This window comes from Lithobates pipiens, unplaced genomic scaffold (genome assembly GCF_037356315.1).
Source record: "Lithobates pipiens isolate NorthernLeopardFrog02 unplaced genomic scaffold, aLitPip1_a1.2 Scaffold_19, whole genome shotgun sequence".
Classification (NCBI taxonomy): Eukaryota; Metazoa; Chordata; class Amphibia; order Anura; family Ranidae; genus Lithobates; species Lithobates pipiens.
Window position 1 is genome coordinate 184,487,469 of NW_027507764.1, and position 20,675 is coordinate 184,508,143.

The 20,675-nt window shown below is 40.7% G+C and overlaps 1 protein-coding gene across 2 annotated transcripts in view; it reads left to right on the forward strand.

Annotated features, from left to right (window-relative positions):
- Positions 1-20,675, forward strand: part of ULK4 (unc-51 like kinase 4) — a 951,013-nt gene that overhangs the window by 16,757 nt on the left and 913,581 nt on the right. For both annotated transcript variants that reach the window (XM_077491567.1, XM_077491568.1), the window contains exons 3-7: positions 5,357-5,456; positions 7,119-7,258; positions 13,150-13,312; positions 19,223-19,324; positions 19,534-19,611. In XM_077491567.1, the coding sequence (XP_077347693.1) occupies positions 5,357-5,456; positions 7,119-7,258; positions 13,150-13,312; positions 19,223-19,324; positions 19,534-19,611 (583 nt within the window). The remainder of the gene's footprint in view (positions 1-5,356; positions 5,457-7,118; positions 7,259-13,149; positions 13,313-19,222; positions 19,325-19,533; positions 19,612-20,675) is intronic.

The following is a 20,675-nucleotide window of genomic DNA, read 5'->3' on the forward strand; positions in this document are numbered from 1 at the left end:
CCGAACTTGTTGAAAGATATGAAATATTTTGGAACCCTGTCAAATTTTAAAGTAAATTATGCTAAATCCCATGCATTAAATATCTCGCTTACCCCACAGGACATGGACAGTTGTCAACATTCTTTTCCATTTCAGTGGAAGAGAGACGCAATTACATACCTGGGTATCCAGATCACTACTAAATTGTCAGACTTATACAAACATAATTTTCATGTAACTTTGAACAAAACAAAATTAGACCTAAAAGACTGGGCAGGTTTAAATGTTTCATGGTTTGGCCGCTCAGCCTTGCTTAACCGCTTCAGCCCTGGAAGATTTTACCTCCTTCCTGACGAGAGCACTTTTTGCGATTCGGCACTGCATCGCTTTAACTGAGAATTGCGTGGTTGTGCAACGTGGCTCCCAAACAAAATTGACACCCTTTTTTCCCCACAAATAGAGCTTTCTTTTGGTGGTATTTGATCACCCCTTCGGTTTTTATTTTTTGCGCTATGAACAAAAAAAGAGCGACAATTTTGAAAAAAACGCATTATTTTTTACATTTTGCTATAATAAATATTCCCCAAAAATGTATAAAAAAAAAAAAAAAATTTCCCTCAGTTTAGGCCGATACGTATTCTTCTACATATTTTTGGTAAAAAAAAAAAATCACAATAAGCATTTGATTGGTTTGCACAAAAGTTATAGCGTTTACAAAATAGGGGATAGTTTTATGGCTTTTTTATTTTTTTTACTAGTAATGGCGGCGATCAGCAATTTTTAATGAGAGAAATAAATAAGTATTTGACCCCTTCGCAAAACATGACTTAGTACTTGGTGGCAAAACCCTTTTTGGCAATCAGAGGTCAGATGTTTCTTGTAGTTTGGCCACCAGTTTTACACACATCTCAGGAGGGATTTTGTCCCGCTCCTCTTTGCACATCCTCTCCAAGTCATTAAGGTTTTGAGGTTGACGTTTGATAACTCGAACCTTTAGCTCCCTCCACATATTTTCTATGGAATTAAGGTCTGGATACTGTCTAGGCCACTCTAGGACCTTAATGTGCTTCTTGAGCCACTCCTTTTGTTGCCTTAGCTGTGTGTTTATGGTCATTGTCATGCTGGAAGACCCATCCAAGACCCATTTTTAATGCCCTGGCTGAGGGAAGGGGAAGGAGGTTCTCACCCAAGATTTAACGGTACATGTCCCGTCTATCGTTCCTTTGATACAGTGAAGTTGTCCTGTCCCTTTAGCAGAAAAGCATCCCCAAAGCATAATGTTTCTATCTCCATGTTTGACGATGGGGATGGTGTTCTTGGGGTCATGGGCAGCAATCCTCCTCCTTCAAACACGGCGAGTTGAGTTGATGCCAAAGAGCTTGATTTTGGTGTCATCTGACCACAACAATTTCACCCAGTTCTCCTCTGAATCATTCAGATGTTCATTAGCAAACTTCAGACAGGCCTGTACCTGTGCTTTCTTAAACAGGGGGACCTTGCAGACTCTAAAGGATTTCAGCCCTTTACGGCATAGTGTGTTACCAATTGTTTTCTTGGTGACTATGGTCCCAGCTGTCAAGATTCTCCCATGTAGTTCTGGGCGGATTCCTCACTGTTATCATGATCACTGAAACTCCCCCTGACCTCCATTGACCTTGCCCCAGACTGAGGGAGATTGAATGTTATTTTGTGTTTTTTCCATTTGTGAAAAATTGCACCAATTGTTGTCACCCTCTCACCAAACTGCTTGGTGATGGTCTTGTAGCCCATTCCAGCCTTGTGTAGGTCTGCAATCTTGTCCCTGACATCCTGGGATATCTCTTTGGTCTTGGCCATGGTAGAGAGAATGGAATTTGATTGCTTCTGTGGACAGGTGTCTTTTATACAGGTAACAAGCTTAGATTATGAGCACTCCCTTTAAGAGAGTGCTCCTAATCTCAGCTCATTACCTGTATAGATGACACCTGGGAGCCAGAAATCTTGATGATTTAAAGGGGATCAAATACTTATTTCACTTATTAAAATGCAAATCAATGTATAACTCTTTTTTTTTTAAATGCTTTTTTTCTGGAATTTTTTGTTATTTTGCCTCTCGCTGTTAAAATAAACCTACCGTTTAAAATTATAGACTGATCATTTCTTTGTCAGTGGGCATACATACAAAATCAGCAGGGGATCAAATACTTTTTTGCTCACTATATGAAAAGAAGAAAATTCTTTATGTGGAAATGTAGTTCGCTTTTCTCCTGAGAGAGTCCTCTACTGTTAGTCAGGGCCATGCTAGCCACTTGTGCTGTTGAATGACTTTGGTTTTTCTGAACTGGTTTTTCTTACTTTATTTTATTTTTATTTATTTTATGTTGCCACTTTATAAGTGTCATGTTTGTACTATGTTTAAAACGTCAAGAAAAAGAATAAAAAAAAAATAAAAAAAAAACAAGGCATATCAGGATCCCTTTGGTGTAACCTTTTTTAAAGCTTTCTCACATTTGGCTGTCGAAGGTCATATATTAAGGTAGCTGGGGATCTCTTCTTTCTGCAGCTTCATTTCTATTTGAATTTGTTGATGAATTGACTCCTATTTATACTCTACTCAATGCATGCACTTTTTTTTTAATTATTATTTTATGCTGCTGACAATTACCCCAATGTAGAAAGCAGCATTATAATATTATTCATATTTAATTTTATCTCTAGAGTGTACTTATCCCTTAAGAAGAGAAAATACATCTTCTGTCAGTCATTTTTAATTGTTTTCAATTCATTGTGTAATGTATTTGAATATTTTAAAAATCCCCACAAAAGCCAAACAATTTATTTTAGATAGATACTTGGTGATTTTTTTTTTTTTATATCTTGTGGGTCTTCATCCTTGTTCAGTTGCCAGCACCTTTGTGCAAGCTATCATTCTGTTTGCCAGACCTTTTTATTTATTTTACAATACAAAAAAAAATGGAGAATGAGTATTAATACTTCTGTCGCAGCGGGAAAAATACAAAATATTCCATGGCAGAGCAGAGTTCAGAACAACCATAGAAGATCTCGCTGTGTGACTTTCCAAATGATAGGGGAGTCACACAGCAAGTGGAGGGAAGAAATTCAGGGGATCTCTATCCTTGAAAATGTCCTCAGTCGTTTCTTTGCAGCGCTGGAACAACCTAGATAGAAATAAATGGATTATAGTTAGTTAAAAAAAAAATTTTTTTCCCATTTATGCATTTTATACTTTTTATATATTTTTAGAGCTCATAAAAAAGTTTTTTACAAATGAAATGTAACAGAGTGCACCAATGACATAGCGTTCATGTTATGTGGTTGATTTGCTGTAGGCAAATAGGCTATTGACTTTGCAAAGAAAGTTGCACTTTGCAAGGGAACATAAGGAACGGACTGACATTTCACTTTGCAAAGAATCCTGTGCAAGGAAAATTGGGAACAAAAAACAGAAACCTGTATTTTTGCTTGCACATGATTGGATGATGGAAGTCAGCAGAGCTTCACTTCATTCACTAAGGCTGCATTCACACCTGAGCGTAGCGTTTTCAAGCGTTTTTTTGTGGCGTTTTTTACCGCGATTTGCGGCGTTTTTTACCGCGACTCGCAGCGCTATTTGCCGCGAATTTGTGCAAGGCAAAAGGTCACCAATGTTAAACAAAGAAAAACGCCCAAATCAGCCCGATTCGCGCGGGTCCAGAACTTGTTTGAGCTTCAGGCGACTTGGAGTGGAGATGTGAACCATTTCCATTGAGAATAATGGATTTTTTCCCCTCCAGCGTTTTGTAGCTTCAGGCGTCAAGCTACAAAACGCTCAGGTGTGAATGGGGTCTAAGCTCTCAGGCAGTTCCTTTGCAAAGTGAACAGCTTTTACTGTAGTAAATCAACTCCTGTAAGTTTTCTAAATGAACAGAAGCTGCTTGCCTTCAGGCTCTTTCTGTCTTAAAACTCAGTATATTCTGTCTTACAAGGCAGAAGTGGGGAGGGAGCAGTGCATTGCTGCTCTTTTAGTTTATCTTAAAGCGGAGGTCCACCCTAAAGTGGACCTCCGCTCATCGGAACCCTCCCCCCCTCCGGTGCCACAATTGGCACCTTTCAGGGGGGAGGGGGGTGCAGATACCTGTACAGTACAGGTATTCTGCACCCACTTCCGGGATAGCTCTCTGCGGAAAGGGACGTAGATTACGCCCCTTTCCGCAAGTGCCCCGCTGCCTGCTGGGAAACACACAGATCCCAGAGGCAGCGGGGACCATCCTTATTGCGCAGCGCGATTCGCGCATGCGCAGTAGGGAACCGGGAAATGACGCCGAAAGGCTCCATTTCCTGATTCCCATACCCAAGATGGCGGCGGCAGCACCCGACAAGACGATCTAGAGATCGGCTTCGGGTGCCGACATCGCGGGCGCGCTGGACAGGTAAGTGTCACTATTTTAAAAGTCAGCAGCTGCAGTATTTGTAGCTGCTGGCTTTAAAAAAAAAAAAAAAAAACGCGGACTCCCGCTTTAATTAGAGCTTTAGAATGGAGATCTGCAAGGAACAGGATGTGTGTTTGTGTGTGTGTGCGTGTAAATATTAAGCTTAAGCAACTGAGGTCTGGAAACACCTTGTTTCCAGACCTCAGTTACTTAAGCTGAATTTACGGTACACATTTTAGCAGTATCCACCAACACATTTAATTCCTGGCTATTTTCATTTTAAGTCTGCTGGGGGTGCAAGCTGTATTATGTTCAATTTCAAAGAGAGGTGTTAGAATATTTGATCCTGCATCGTGCAAGAGGTTTTTGAATCTCCCACAGAATCGTCACTATTGGGAACGTATATAAGATTTGTATATCATTTCTTTACTATAGGTACCATAGGACTAAAAACATAACACAATTATGAAAATCAAGGTAAATGCGAAATGTTGTCACATTTACTTGTCTACTCTTAGTTACGCTGTTGAAATAAACCCTTTATTTCAAAAGGATAACTAAGAATAGATGAGTAAACATGACAACATTTCATATTTAGCTTGATTTTCATAATTGTGTTACGTTTTTAGTACTACGGTACCTATAGTAAAGAAATTATATACAAATCTTATATACGTTCCCATTAGTGCTTATTAAATGGTAGATTTAAAAAAAAAAACCTACAATGCTGGATCAAATATTCTAACACCTTTCTTCCAAATTGAACATAATATAGCTGGCACCCCTAGCACACATAAATATGAAAATAACTGGGAATTGAATGTGTTGGTGGATACTGCTAAATGAGTAAATTGAAATATGACTGCAGTTTTAAATGAAGGAGGTTGTGTGTTCTGCAATGTGTTTCTGTAGACTTACCATTAAGAGGAAATATCTAATGTAAATTCAATATCTATATTTTTTTCCAGGTCCGTTTAACTCACCATGTTAAGCACAGAAATTTAGTGACATTTTATGAATGGTATGAGACGAGTAACCATCTGTGGCTTGTTGTTGAGTTATGCACAGGTAAGATCTTTTACCTATAATCTTAAACGGGGGTAAATATCCCATGGCTTTCTCTGTTTGGGCTTGTTGTTTTACAATGGCTGAATGGCCATGGATTACTTCTCTTCATCCGTGTCCATTAACAGACCATAAACAAGATCAATTATTTGTAATTCTGTTTTCTCTTCAAGTACTTGAGTTCTACAGAAGGCCCTGTTTTTCTTTAAGTAAATTTGCTTTCCTCAGATCCCTTTTGTTTGAAATGATGCAGCTCCCGTAATGATCTTTTATGAGTTCAGTAGGCAGCATTTACGTCTTCATATTTAATTCATATGAACTTAATAAAAAAAAAAACGTAGTCCAGCTGACAGTTTGACGCCGATACAGCAAATATGTAGCATCAATTTGACTTAGATGTTTTTCTCTGAGCTGATAATTAAACACATTGTATATAGATGCCAAGTAAGTTACTGCGTGAGTATTTTACCACTAATACGACCCTCACCTTTAAATTTAATGTTAGATTTGAGTTCGACTCGGGTTAAGGGTAGTGATTGGTGAATGTCCTTGGGTTCATTTTGCAGGATATCTAAAATCAATTCTGCCCATTTTTAAAGCTTATAGGCAAGGGATTATCAAACAAAAGGCATGGAAATGTGGGCACTGCCATAGACCTATATCAATGCAAAATATTTTTTTAGTGGAGATGGTTTTAAAGTGAAACTTTATCAATTCCCTTAAATACAATGCTTGGTGTGGGGGTGGGGGGGGGGGTGCATTAAATGTGAACTGGTGCACCTGTGAAACGTACTAAAGCAAAAGTGACATTTCAAATGGGAAAAAATAAATAAATAAAGCAGCGGAGGTAATTATTATTAGTATACATAGCCAGTGATGGCAGCCAGGAAAAAAAGAAATTGGCATAGGTTCTCTCTCAAATACATTTGGGTCTGGTATGGATTTTAATAGGGGCCTCATACTAAAGTCATGAAAAAAAATTGGAGTTGACTCCCCCCCCACCCCCCTCCAGTCTGCAGCCTCCTGGAATAAGATCAATTTGCAGTACCAGTCTCCCTGCACTGTTTGATTTTATGCATGTGCTGTTGGATGCAGGCTATGTGACATCAGGAAGTCAGATCCAGGTCCTAAATCCAAGATGGTAACACTGGGTATCCGCAGCGGTGAGCTGAATGTGGGAAAGTCAAAGCCTGGACTGGTAAATACCGGTATTTGTAGCTGTTGACATTTAGTTTTCACACACCCTTGTGAAGCTCATTTTTAATTTACCAGTCAGATTTGAAGCTACTGATGGCAAGGTTCAAATCTTGGCTGGTTCAGCATGGACCGCCCCAAGATTCGAACCATGTATGGGCAGGCTGGTTGTACCCAAGTTGATCATTCGATCAACTTTGGTACGACCAGCCTGTTGTATTGTTGATGCGATCATTGTCAGTGGCTATAGCCGCTAGCAGTAATCGCTGTGTTCTCCCAGCAGGGACGGCTTCCCCGGCTTCTCCCCGGGAGAACACAATAATTCCTGTGGTTGCAGGAAAGAAATTTGCTTAATCTATGGCCGGCTTTAGTCAAGAACCTGTGAAGCAGAGATAAGAGGATAGTGTATAGTTTTACAGTTGATTTTTGGTTTCACTGCTTTCTCCTATAATGGAGTTTAATGCATTACAGGAGGCTCCTTGGAGACTGTCATTGCCCAGGATGAGCACTTGCCTGAAGACACAATAAGAGAATTTGGTGTTGATATTATTTCTGGACTTCATCATATCCATGAACTTGGACTTATTTTCTGTGATCTGACTCCTCGGAAGGTAAGATCTCAGTATAATGGATGTTTTGTTGTTTTTGTGGTTTAAGGACTATATTTATCCAAACATGAGGACTGGGTACTTTTCCCATTTGTATTACTCCTGTTGAATACACATTTCTAAACTTTTATATTTCCTGTTTGTTGTGTGAAGGGGTGTATGTACCTTCCCTCCAATCGCCTCTCAGCTCTACTCACCAAGTCCTCACTAAGTGAAACTTCAGCTCCTTGCCCCCTGCTTTCTGAAAGTTCACACCAGCTGTATACATTATGGAAATTTGTATAACTGTAGAGAAGAGAATACTTCAGATAAACAGGTACAACTTATGTAGGACGATTGGTTTCATCTCTATGTATCACCTGAGTCTAGTCACTTCACTTGGTGGATGTAAGGGTTTACAAGCACATTTAATTAAAATTGTAAAGAAAAAGCTCCCCCCCCCCCCCCACCACTTCACCAGGAGGGGTCGGGATTCGGTCAGGGTTCCGTGCTGGTTCAACATGGCGTGCAGTTTCGTCATCAGGATTTGCTGAGATATGTGGGATGATGCTTATGTCAGCCCACACATAATATTCTCTGAAATATGCCCAAGCACACTCAGTGTTATGAACATGTTGTCTCCCCCAATGCTTCCATCAATATGGCAGTGAGATCCCATGCGTGCGTGGTGATCAACACTCAGTACTGCCATTATCATGCTTGTGCTAGATCTCACCTCCATGTTGTCCTGCACATGCTCAATAGTGACAAGTTTGTGCTGCCACTACCCTGCATGTGTGTGATTTCCCTGTCATTATTCCGACATCACAATTTGGCCACAAGGTCCAACACATCCAAGGTAGTGGCAACACAGACCATTAAGTACAGGGAATGCGCAGGATCTATGCAGAGGATAACTTTTTCTGATTAGTACTACCACCATTCTGACGAATGCCCACCCACTCAGCAACTTCTGCTCTCGCCACTCCTCCCTGGCCCCCTTACCACTCTGCAGCCACCTCTCTCACCCCTTAATAGCTCCCACACTTGCCACTATACAGCCCCCACATTATAGCACCCCGAAAGTTTTCCTAGTCCCATTTCAAACCCCCTACCAAACACATGACCAGCCTGTACTGCTACTACCACAGGACCTCACCTTCATATTGTGATGGCAAAAATATGACAGCTAGATCTAGTATCCCATGCATGGTAGAAGCAGAAAACGCTGGTCACTATGGTACATGTGTAGGAGCTTGCTGCCATATTTCTGGCATCACACTATGCTGTTAACATTGGTCTGCATGCGCAGGACCTATAAAGAGGAAAACGTCTTTGGTTTATCACCTCTACCCCGCCCCCCCCTCCAATACCACTCTGCCACATGATCATCCTTACCACTCTGACCCACATTTTCACCACCCACCTGTGCTCCCACTGTTCTTCTCCATCTTTATCACCACTTGACAGCTCCCCCACTCTTAGCACTCTGGCCCGCTTTCTTAACACTTTGTCACCTCTCCATGCCATGCCTCCTTGTCTACCACCCTTTTCTCTCATCTCTCTCACCCCCACCCACCCTGGCCCCCTACCTTGCAGCTCATGTTCATTTGAGTTGTTCAGAACTTTATGTTCGGCATTTTTCACAGGTTTTTTTTTTTCCCCTACAGTTTTCTCTTTTGGGCATGCTTCCCTGCAAGTTTACGTTACCTTAGGAATTTAATTATTGTGTGACATTCACAAAGTTTATGATAGTACTTAAAGTGGGGTGCCCCCTAAAAAAAAAAATTTAAAAGTCAGCAGCTACAAATACTGCAGCTGCTGACTTTTAATAATCGGACACTTACCTGTCCCAGAGTCCAGCGATGCGGGGGAACGAAGCCCCCCCCCCCTCATTCCCCGCTCCGACCGCGGCGCCGTCATTCTTACTGTGCGCATGTGCAAGCAGCGCAGGGTGCAGTGATACGCCGCACAGTCATCTGGGACACGTGACAGGTCATCTAGGGACCCCCTAGCAACAGGCATTTAGAGGTGAGTAAAAAAAATTTTTTTTCCCAATTATTATTTTTTTTTTTTTTTTTAAGAATTTTAAACTATTTGAAATTTTTTGGCAACACCACTTTAAGGCTTCGTGCACACAGACATAATAAAATACTGCAATGTACTTTGGATTTTTCCAGCCTAAAAAATGTTTGTTTTGGCGCATAGTTACGCACTTTTATGTGCATTTACAGGCTATAGCATTTAGAGGCATAGGCACGTAAATTCATTCTATTTGCTAGCCAGTAGAATGCATTTACATGCATCCAAAAGCAAGTTTGGGGCATAATTTTATGCCCTTAAACGCTGCTCTAAAATACGAATGTAAGTGCCACAATGTGCACGGGCACATTGGCTAAAATAGAACTGCGTTCAGAAGCATAGAAAAAAAAACAGAAAGAAAAAATGCCAATAAAAGCAGTGTTTTTTGTTTTTTCTTCTGCTTGTGTGGCGGCTTAAATAACACTAATGATAAAACGAGCAGGATGTTTTTTTTTTTGTTTTTTTTACATCATTGTATGTAGTTTACAGTACTCTAATTTATTATGTAATTACACAATGCTACACAGTATGTCTGTATACTAAAGGGTGTTTATGGGGTTTAAAAATGTGTTTCCTGGGAACTCCATTTGTAATACATAGTTAAATTCTCATCTTTCTTTACTGATATTCAGGCTTCCTACATTTTGAGGCATTGCTTGCACCGAAATGCATACTGTTAGAATTGTCTACAATTGTCTTTGTTGTTGTCCAGCAAACGGCAATCTGATAGTCTTATATCATCGAGGCAGCAGCTGGAAGATAGCTATTTAGTATTGGTGCTGTGCATGGGAACAGGAGTCTAAGTAATCCCAGGGGAGTACCATTGGCAAAACACAACAGGGTTCAGTAATACTGTTGCATACTTCTTCCATAGCTCTCTTGGGAACTGTATTCACTAAAAGGAATTTTTTTGAAATTTATGTTGAAAGTTTTTTCTTTTGTCCTCAAGTAGTATTAAAGTCTAACTCCATGCTTTAGTGAACTTTTTAAATAGTTTGGCCCAAGCAGGTCCAGATAAACAATTTCCTTGACTAGCAAATGCAGTGACTTTTAGTGCTGCATTAACCGCATGTAGCCTCAGCTACATATGGTATACTGTGCCATGTTTTGGTAGTGAGACGGGACCTTCTATTCCACTCCCGGTACAAAATTTAGTCACAGGAAGCTTTCTATTTTCTGAGTGAATATAAAGCCGCGTACACACGGGCGGACTGTATGGCCTACTTAGTCCGTCATACAATCTGACGGACAGTCCGTCATACTTTCGAATGAACGGATTTGACCACACACACCACTTTTTGAGCGGACTAATACGGCGTACTAAGTCCGCCATACTATCCGCCCTACTTTTGAAATGAACGGACTCGCCCACACACGCGGAGGAAAGTCCGCTCATTTCGAGCGCGTCTCCAGGTAGGCGGTGCCCGCGAAGGAGACGTCGCTGGCCCCGCCGCCTGGTATGGACTTAAAGGGGAACCCCAACGCCGAAAAAAATCGGCGTGGGGGTTCCCCCAAAGTCCACAACAGACCCTTGTCCGAGCACGCTACCCGGCCGGCCAGGAAAGGGGGGCGAGCGAGCGCCCCCCCTCCTGAGCCGTACCAGGCCGCGTGCCCTCAATATGGGGGGGTGCCTTGGGGAAGGGGGGGCCGCGCGGCCCCCCCACCCCAAAGCACCTTGTCCCCATGTTGATGAGGACAAGGGCCTCTTCCCGACAACCCTGGCCGTTGGTTGTCAGGGTCTGTGGGCGGGGGGCTTATCGGAATCCGGGAGCCTCCTTTAATAAGGGGGCCCCCGGATACCGGCCCCCCACCCTATGTGAATGAGTATGGGGTACAATGTACCCCTACCCATTCACCTGTAAAATAAAAGTACAAAAAAAAACACAACACACGAGATAAAATACTTTATTGCACAGCTCCAGGGGACTTCCGTCTTCGGGGGTCTTCTCGACCGGACTCCTCCGCTATCTTCTTGTAGCTCTTTTGCTTGCGTAGGAGTCCGGCTTTCTTCCTCGCCGCCGGCCTCTTCTTCTTCTTCTTCCTCTTCTTCCTCTTCTTCTTCCTCTTTTTCTTCCTCTTTTTCTTCCTCTTCTTCCTCCTCTTCTTCCTCCTCTTCTTCCTCCTCTTCTTCCTCCTCTTCTTCCTCCTCTTCTTCCTCCTCCTCCTCTTCCTCTTCTTCCTCTTCTTCTTCTTTCTCTCCGGCCGGAATGCCAGGGACGCACTGCGCGGCCACTTATATAGGGACACAACCCATGTGACATAAAGCCATTTGACACCGCCCCTTGGCCCTATATAAGTGGCCGCGCAGTGCGTCCCTGGCATTCCGGCCGGAGAGATCGTCGAGGCAACATCTCCTGGAGAAGAAGAAGAACGGAAGGCGGCGGCGACGGAAGACTGGGCCACCGCCTGTAAAAGAGCTATAAGAAGGCGTGGTGGCCCGGCAGAAGAACCGAAGAGGGGGAGAAGAGGCCGGCGGCGAGGAAGAAAGCCGGACTCCTCCGCTAGCAAAAGAGCTGCAAGAAGATAGCGGAGGAGTCCGGCGAGAAGACCCCCGAAGACGGAAGACCCCCGGAGCTGTGCAATAAAGTATTTTATCTCGTGTGTTGTGTTTTTTTTTTTGTACTTTTATTTTACAGGTGAATGGGTAGGGGTACATTGTACCTCATACTCATTCACATAGGGTGGGGGGCCGGTATCCGGGGGCCCCCTTATTAAAGGGGGCTCCCGGATTCCGATAAGCCCCCCGCCCGCAGACCCCGACAACCAACGGCCAGGGTTGTCGGGAAGAGGCCCTTGTCCTCATTAACATGGGGACAAGGTGCTTCGGGGTGGGGGGGGCCGCGCTCGCTCGCCCCCCTTTCCTGGCCGGCCGGGTAGCTTGCTCGGACAAGGGTCTGTTTTGGACTTGGGGGGGACCCCCACGCAGATTTTTTTCGGCGGACTGGCATACACACGGGCGGATTGTCCGCCGAAATGCGAGTACGACGGACAGTATTTTGAAAAATCCGAAATACTTAGTACGCCGGACTGCACGCTGAAAAAGTCAGCTGAAGCCCACACACGAGCGGACTGTCCGCTGAAATGTGTTTCGGCGGACTAAGTAGGCCATACAGTCCGCCCGTGTGTACGCGGCATAAGGCCTCCTCTGGCTGAGGTGAAAGAGTGAACGGATGACATCATAATCCTCAACTCAGCCAGTCAGAGGAAGCTTTGTATTCATTAAAAAAAAATACAAAGCCTCCTGTGAATGGCTGAGCAGTGTTTAGCCTGACTTGATTATGTTTCCATCCCAGTGCAGTAACACAGCAAATTATACTGTATGTAGCTAGGTCCCTCCCTTTCAGGAACATGCATAGCTAAGGGTCACCCAGAGATATGAAAAGGCAAAAACACAGCTATAGGGATGGACTGATAATATGCATATATTTTCAAAGTACTGTCTGTGACTCTATTGAAGAGATTTCTTAACATGTCCCGTCACACATGGCCAGTAAATTAGAGGTAAGTGGGTCCCAGGACAGGAAAGCAAACACAGCAATAACAACTTTAGCAAGGCTCTAACATTTCACTGTATCAAAAATATTTGTTACTTATTGCTGTTTTTGTACCCATTTCCCAATACTTGCTGGAAGACAGGAAGTGAGGTAAAATATCCTCATAATGGACACTGGATTGCAATAAAAACTAAACTGAGGTTGTAACCTTTCTGCACATTATGCAAAATTTAATGAAAGGTTTTGGCTGGATTTGAACCAACATTTTGGTAATGTTTTGATGCATAGAACATTCTTACGGTTTGATTTCTCTAATAAGTTCCACCTTTTTTTTTATAGATTCTTCTTGATGGACCAGGCACTTTAAAGTTAACAAACTTTAGCTTTTCAAAAGCTGAAGGAGAAAACCTAGAAGAATTGTTTGCCTTGGTGGGATCAGCTGAGAATTCAGGAGATACAGGAGAGACTACACCACGACGTAACCTGAGGAACCATATAAAAGGTCATTTGAATTGTTCTAATACCTAGAACACTAAAGTAGGGGTTCACAAACTTTCTAAACAAAAGTTTACTGTCCTTTAGACTTTAGGGGGGCCAGACGGAATGAGGATAGGGGAAGGTTTTCTGTTGTCCACAGCAAGAGGAAGCAGCTTAGGGTGACAATGTTGTTCTTCTATAGATACAGCACATTGGACTTTCCGATCAGGTCCGCCTGTTAGTTTTGCAGGCAGACCTGATCGGACGATCCATTCACACCTATGGAGCAGCAGATGTCAGCGGTGACATGTCCGCTGACACCCGCTGCTATCAGATTTTCCATTTTCCATCCGTCTGGCGGATGGGATCGGGTGAAAATGGACAGGTGGTCCGTTTTCATCCGATCTTCCCATAGAGGAGGTCCATCTCTGCACCACGAGCAACGACTGACCTGTCATCCGCCTGCTCAGCGGGGATCAGCAGAGCGATTCCCCGCTGAGCAAAGCAGAGTCTGCTGAGCGGACCACCCGTGTAAAAGGAAACTTTGTGTTATCAGAAGTGTGTAACTGGCAGGATCTAGATGAAAATAAGGGAGGTGAAGCCTAAAATAATAATAAGTATTTCATCACATCTAAGGGCATGTAGGCTGCAGTTATATAATATTTTTGTTCTTTGGTTTATTTATTCTAGGAAGTGCCAGTTTGCCTGGAGTTGAAGGGTTATATACATGTTTAGGGCTCACACACACGGGTTGTTGTTGTCTTTATCCATGTAAGGTTTGTGCTCAGGGCCATCAGGTAACTATCCGCCATGTGCTGCCAGTTGTGTTGCCTTACACACCATTGATGTTTACATCTCCCCCTGAAAAATTTACTGAATGATTTGTTCATGTGGCACATGCCCCAGGTGAGTCCAACTGAATTTTAATGACTGAAGATTGAGGTCATCCTATGCATGCGCTTTCACCACATGATTGACTCATCCATGGGGAGATGTAGATGTCTAGTTTTCGGTTATGCAGCAAAACCCTGTGGACCTATGTGCATGGGTCCCATAGCATACAATAGTGATGTGTATTCCTCCATCCACAGATCTGTATGTAGCAATTTGTATGCCCATGTGTATGAGCCCTTCAAGCCAGTTGTGGGCGGATGTGAATAATTTAGTCATTATTCAGAAATGTGAGAATATACACAAAGTATATATATTCACGCCAATGATTAAAAAATCAATCTAAAGTGCTAAAGTGACAGTTGCTGCGGCATTCAAACAAGTAAGTAACATGTTAAGTGATCCACTAGGATGACTCCAATTTTATTAGATAATCTTACAGAGTGATTCCATGTGAAAAAACAGTGCTAGCTACTTTGATAAAACACAAATTCTAAAGTGCACTGTGCATATGGATAACTTTAAATATAATAGCACTACAGCCACTACCATTCATCATTACTAGTATGTCTTTACACCTGAGAGGACTTATTTCTAGTGGATTTCACTATTTTTGTTTGCAAAGAAAAAAAAATTGGACTGTTTTTTTTTTTTTTTTTTACATGAATCCACATGCACTTTAGGATTTGTTTTTTGTGATAATTTTTGTGTTTTATCAACGTAGCTAGCACTGTTTTTTCACATGGAGTCCCTCCAGTGGATTGCTTATAAAATTGTAATCCCCCTAGAGGATTACTCAGAAATATTGGAAGTATCGTAAATAATTGGTGTAAAAATTTAAATTTTATACCTTTTTTTTTTTTTTTTTTTTTAAGTTTTGGATTGACTATAAAAGCTGTCGTACTTTTATTGCTTCTGTGTCCCTTCACTTCCCTTCCTGGGAAAACGAAAAGTAGGTAAAGGAAATAGGCAGTGAAACAATCAAAAGTATGATAGTATCCAACCTTTCTCCATTCTATGCAAAACTTAAAAACATGTCCAGAGCTCTGTATAGGAGTTCTGCTTTAAACTAGATAACATATCTACCTTTTTAAATTTTTATTTTTTCCCAGATGCAATTTGTAATTGAGATGTTAACATTTCAGTATGTGTTTGTTTTTTATTTATTTATACGTTGAATTATATACTGAAGATATTTATTTTATATATGTGGAATTACTGAAATGGTATCGGTTAAATGGCGCTACCTAAAAACAGGTTTCCATTCCAAAGTGGACTCGTAGAGGATAAATAGAAAGAAATAAAGGCCAAGGTCTTTTTTCCAAAGAACCCAATAGTCTCCCTCAGCCTAATACTAATGAAACTCTATGTTGATAAACTCAGGAAAACAGAAAGAACATCAGCTTCACCCAGAGAAGGTTATATCAAACAGTGAGTGCAATAAATCTATAGGCCACCAGGGACAGTGGTCACAAAACATAGAATTCTAAATATCGGGGACTAATAATCGAACCCATTACATATTAAGTCTCCAAAACAGCGGAAATATCAGGAACTGATGATGTTGAAACAGGCCAGAATACTTCCTTACAAAATATAATCAAACCCTCAATCTCAAATAAATTATAAGTTTAAGCCAAAAACCTGAAACCCACGTGTACCAAACTACATATACAACCTAATGCGATTATAAATCAAGTCGCAGAAATGCGAGAAAAATTGTCACTCAATGGTAAACCTACTACCAACAATCCCATAGGTCCCCTATACCCGTGTAAAGTGATAAAGGTATATATGTATATTTAATGTAACGTTCATTAATAGTCAACCTAAAATCACATAGGTATATTCAAACAGTGTTTAGTGACAAAAAATATATATATATAAGCCTAAAACAGTGTTTATGTTAAACCAGTGTTTAGTGACAAAAAATATATATATAGGCCTAATAACTAAATATAAGGAATGTGTAAACACTTCACAAACCAGAACCCATGGCAATTATAAATAAAAAATGTGTGTGTATTAGTGCACACAAGGGGTGAAAGATACGGTAATAAAAAACCTTTTAGCGATAAAAGCTAAAAAAATTCTCTAAACCATAAAAAATATGTGAAAAGTGCATATACACATAAAAAAGTGAAAAAATAAAAATAAAAATATAAAAATAAAGTGCAGAAAAATACAAAAAAATATATATGTGAAATATACAGGACAAAATATATATATAAAATAAGTCCCAAATAAATGTTCAATGGTGCTAATCCAGAAAAATCCTTAAAAATCCTTAAAGTGACTTTTGTGCTTCCTATGCAGTCTTCACTGTGACTTCTGTGCTCCCCACCAGGAATCCTACTCACCAGAAGTAAATACCCCTGCAGGGGTTGTACGCCTTAAAGATCAATCTCCAGATATCCCGTTCTTAACTTTGTAATAGATGACTGGGCATGTATCAGCATAGATTCCATAAGTCCTCATGAGAAAAAAATGGAAGCCTCCATAGTGTAATCCGTAAAAAATGGTTTATTGGCACAGTAAATATAAAAATATATATATAAAAAACAACCAAAAGAGGCAAAAAAACAGCACAACAAAAAATCAAAACAAGAAAAAACAAAAAATACTAAAAATGGCCACAACTCTCATAAAGTGAGTTCTATTGTGAGACCACAGTTCATCAGGGGGTTGGTGTAATAGTCTCCCCAAAAAATTCCGGATTGACCCCAGAAAATATCATAAAAAATATATAATATTGCTAAGAACACAAACGTAAAGTAGAGTCACTATCTAGGGAAACCAGAACAAACCTCCCTATAGAGGTGATGGATCTCAGCTGTGTTCCCCCTGGGATAGAGTCCTTTCCGTAGTGTTCAAAACCAAAGCACAATTCTTCCTCGGGAACCGTATGATGGATACGCGGTTTGCGCTCCACCTGCGTACCAAACACCGACGGCAACCCGGAAGTGACGTAAAAGCGTAGCTCCGGACGCGTTTCGTCATAGACGTCTTCACCGCCGCTGAAGACGTCTATGACGAAACGCGTCCGACGGAGCTACGCTTTTACGTCACTTCCGGGTTGCCGTCGGTGTTTGGTACGCAGGTGGAGCGCAAACCGCGTATCCATCATACGGTTCCCGAGGAAGAATTGTGCTTTGGTTTTGAACACTACGGAAAGGACTCTATCCCAGGGGGAACACAGCTGAGATCCATCACCTCTATAGGGAGGTTTGTTCTGGTTTCCCTAGATAGTGACTCTACTTTACGTTTGTGTTCTTAGCAATATTATATATTTTTTATGATTTTTTATGATATTTTCTGGGGTCAATCCGGAATTTTTTGGGGAGACTATTACACCAACCCCCTGATGAACTGTGGTCTCACAATAGAACTCACTTTATGAGAGTTGTGGCCATTTTTAGTATTTTTTGTTTTTTCTTGTTTTGATTTTTTGTTGTGCTGTTTTTTTGCCTCTTTTGGTTGTTTTTTATATATATATTTTTATATTTACTGTGCCAATAAACCATTTTTTACGGATTACACTATGGAGGCTTCCATTTTTTTCTCATGAGGACTTATGGAATCTATGCTGATACATGCCCAGTCATCTATTACAAAGTTAAGAACGGGATATCTGGAGATTGATCTTTAAGGCGTACAACCCCTGCAGGGGTATTTACTTCTGGTGAGCAGGATTCCTGGTGGGGAGCACAGAAGTCACAGTGAAGACTGCATAGGAAGCACAAAAGTCACTTTAAGGATTTTTAAGGATTTTTCTGGATTAGCACCATTGAACATTTATTTGGGACTTATTTTATATATATATATTTTGTCCTGTATATTTCACATATATATTTTTTTGTATTTTTCTGCACTTTATTTTTATATTTTTATTTTTATTTTTTCACTTTTTTATGTGTATATGCACTTTTCACATATTTTTTATGGTTTAGAGAATTTTTTTAGCTTTTATCGCTAAAAGGTTTTTTATTACCGTATCTTTCACCCCTTGTGTGCACTAATACACACACATTTTTTATTTATAATTGCCATGGGTTCTGGTTTGTGAAGTATTTACACATTCCTTATATTTAGTTATTAGGCCTATATATATTTTTTTTGTCACTAAACACTGGTTTAACATAAACACTGTTTTAGGCTTATATATATATATTTTTTGTCACTAAACACTGTTTGAATATACCTATGCTATTTTAGGTTGACTATTAATGAACGTTACATTAAATATACATATATACCTTTATCACTTTACACGGGTATAGGGGACCTATGGGATTGTTGGTAGTAGGTTTACCATTGAGTGACAATTTTTCTCGCATTTCTGCGACTTGATTTATAATCGCATTAGGTTGTATATGTAGTTTGGTACACGTGGGTTTCAGGTTTTTGGCTTAAACTTATAATTTATTTGAGATTGAGGGTTTGATTATATTTTGTAAGGAAGTATTCTGGCCTGTTTCAACATCATCAGTTCCTGATATTTCCGCTGTTTTGGAGACTTAATATGTAATGGGTTCGATTATTAGTCCCCGATATTTAGAATTCTATGTTTTGTGACCACTGTCCCTGGTGGCCTATAGATTTATTGCACTCACTGTTTGATATAACCTTCTCTGGGTGAAGCTGATGTTCTTTCTGTTTTCCTGAGTTTATCAACATAGAGTTTCATTAGTATTAGGCTGAGGGAGACTATTGGGTTCTTTGGAAAAAAGACCTTGGCCTTTATTTCTTTCTATTTATCCTCTACGAGTCCACTTTGGAATGGAAACCTGTTTTTAGGTAGCGCCATTTAACCCGATACCATTTCAGTAATTCCACTCTTAAAAAGGAACCCTATTAAGGGATTCCCTTTTTTTCCGGGGGGCAGCAGCCTATGTAGTGTTTTACATACAGGTATACTATATTTATATAGAGGTTTTATATTGATCTGGCTTAAGCTACTCCTATTGTTGAATAGCGCGGTTCTTTTATATTTTTATATTTACTATCATTTATTTTATATATGTTTTTGTAAAATATTTTGCAGGATCACCAGTTTATGCTGCCCCAGAAGTAATCAGAGGAGCAGATTTCTCAATTTCTAGTGATCTTTGGTCATTGGGATGTGTGTTATATGAAATGTTTACTGGTAAGCGCTAATTAACTTTTCAGCATTTTATTCTGAGTAATAAACCCAAATTTTTTGAGTTCATTGCAGAAATTGGAATTATTGTATGTGAAGATTTACCATTCTGTGAAGTCTAAACTGAGAAAAATAGCACTATAGTTAAATAAAAGGAGAACTTGAAAGCAGTCAGGCTTCAATTGACATGTTCACGTTTGTTTCTAATTTGACAGGTCAACCCCCATTTTTCTCTGAAAGTTTCTCAGAATTGACAGAGATGATTGTGAATAAAGACTTTCCCCCACCTCAGGGTAAAGTACTACTGATAACATTACTATATGTGTTATGTGAATATTCTGTTACTGTGAAAACATCTACTGTTGCTCATAATGGGGTTTGCTCCTTATAAACACACCTGTCAGCCATTGTACAACGTCCTGCTTAAAAACAGGTACCTCCAAGGTGCCTGCTTTTACTTTATTAAGCAGATAATTCTGATTCTTGGACCTCTCTGATTTAGTTTCACTTTTTTTTATTTTTTGGTATCTAGGATTTTGGTTTCCCTTTTCCTTTTCTTTCTAAAGCATGGACTTCCCTAACTTGTGAGCTTTGTGCCATCCAGTTACAGGAGTCCACCTAAGTGGTATTGGAGCTTAGCAAAGGGTATAACATCACTCCCCCCACAGAGTTTGAGCCTGGTGATTGGCCAGCACAGCACCCGAAAACCCTGTTCATTAGAACAACAGAGCTGGGGGTGGGGACTGAGGGGAGGCATTGTCATCTTACCCCAAATAATACATGACAGTGTTTGGCTAAAAGCACACCTAATTGGTAAGGATGCAGGGCCTAGCCCAGAAGTCAATGAAATCATGCCACCAGTTTCTAATTAAACCAACCAAAGATACCTACAAAAAAGAGCTTTCTAGCCAAGAAAGGCTGGACAAATCTGGGTTTCTGAAGGTTAAAAAAAAATGATATATATTTTCCTAACCTAAGCTTAACAGCTTCCCTAGCTCTTCCTTGGATTTACCTCAGATCAGGGGGTGATGCAGGAGCTGTGGCCTGTGCAGTTTCTGTGACTGTATTATAACAACCAATAATACAGTGCAATCCAACTGATTGCATCCTGTCAACCAAGGATTCTAGACCGAAGGGTCTACCTGCAGCTACAGCTAAGGACACTAACCAACAGGGGCCACCTGCATCCTAGTAACCAAAGATTTTAGGCATCAGGGGACACTTGCATCCTAGCAACAAATAAAAAGATGGAGGAAGTAGAGCCGGGAAACTGGGTGGGAGCCCTTTAACCAATATTCCCCCTCCCCCTGGAGAGGTCACTAAACGGGGTGCAGTGGAATTTGATCTCTGCCTGACC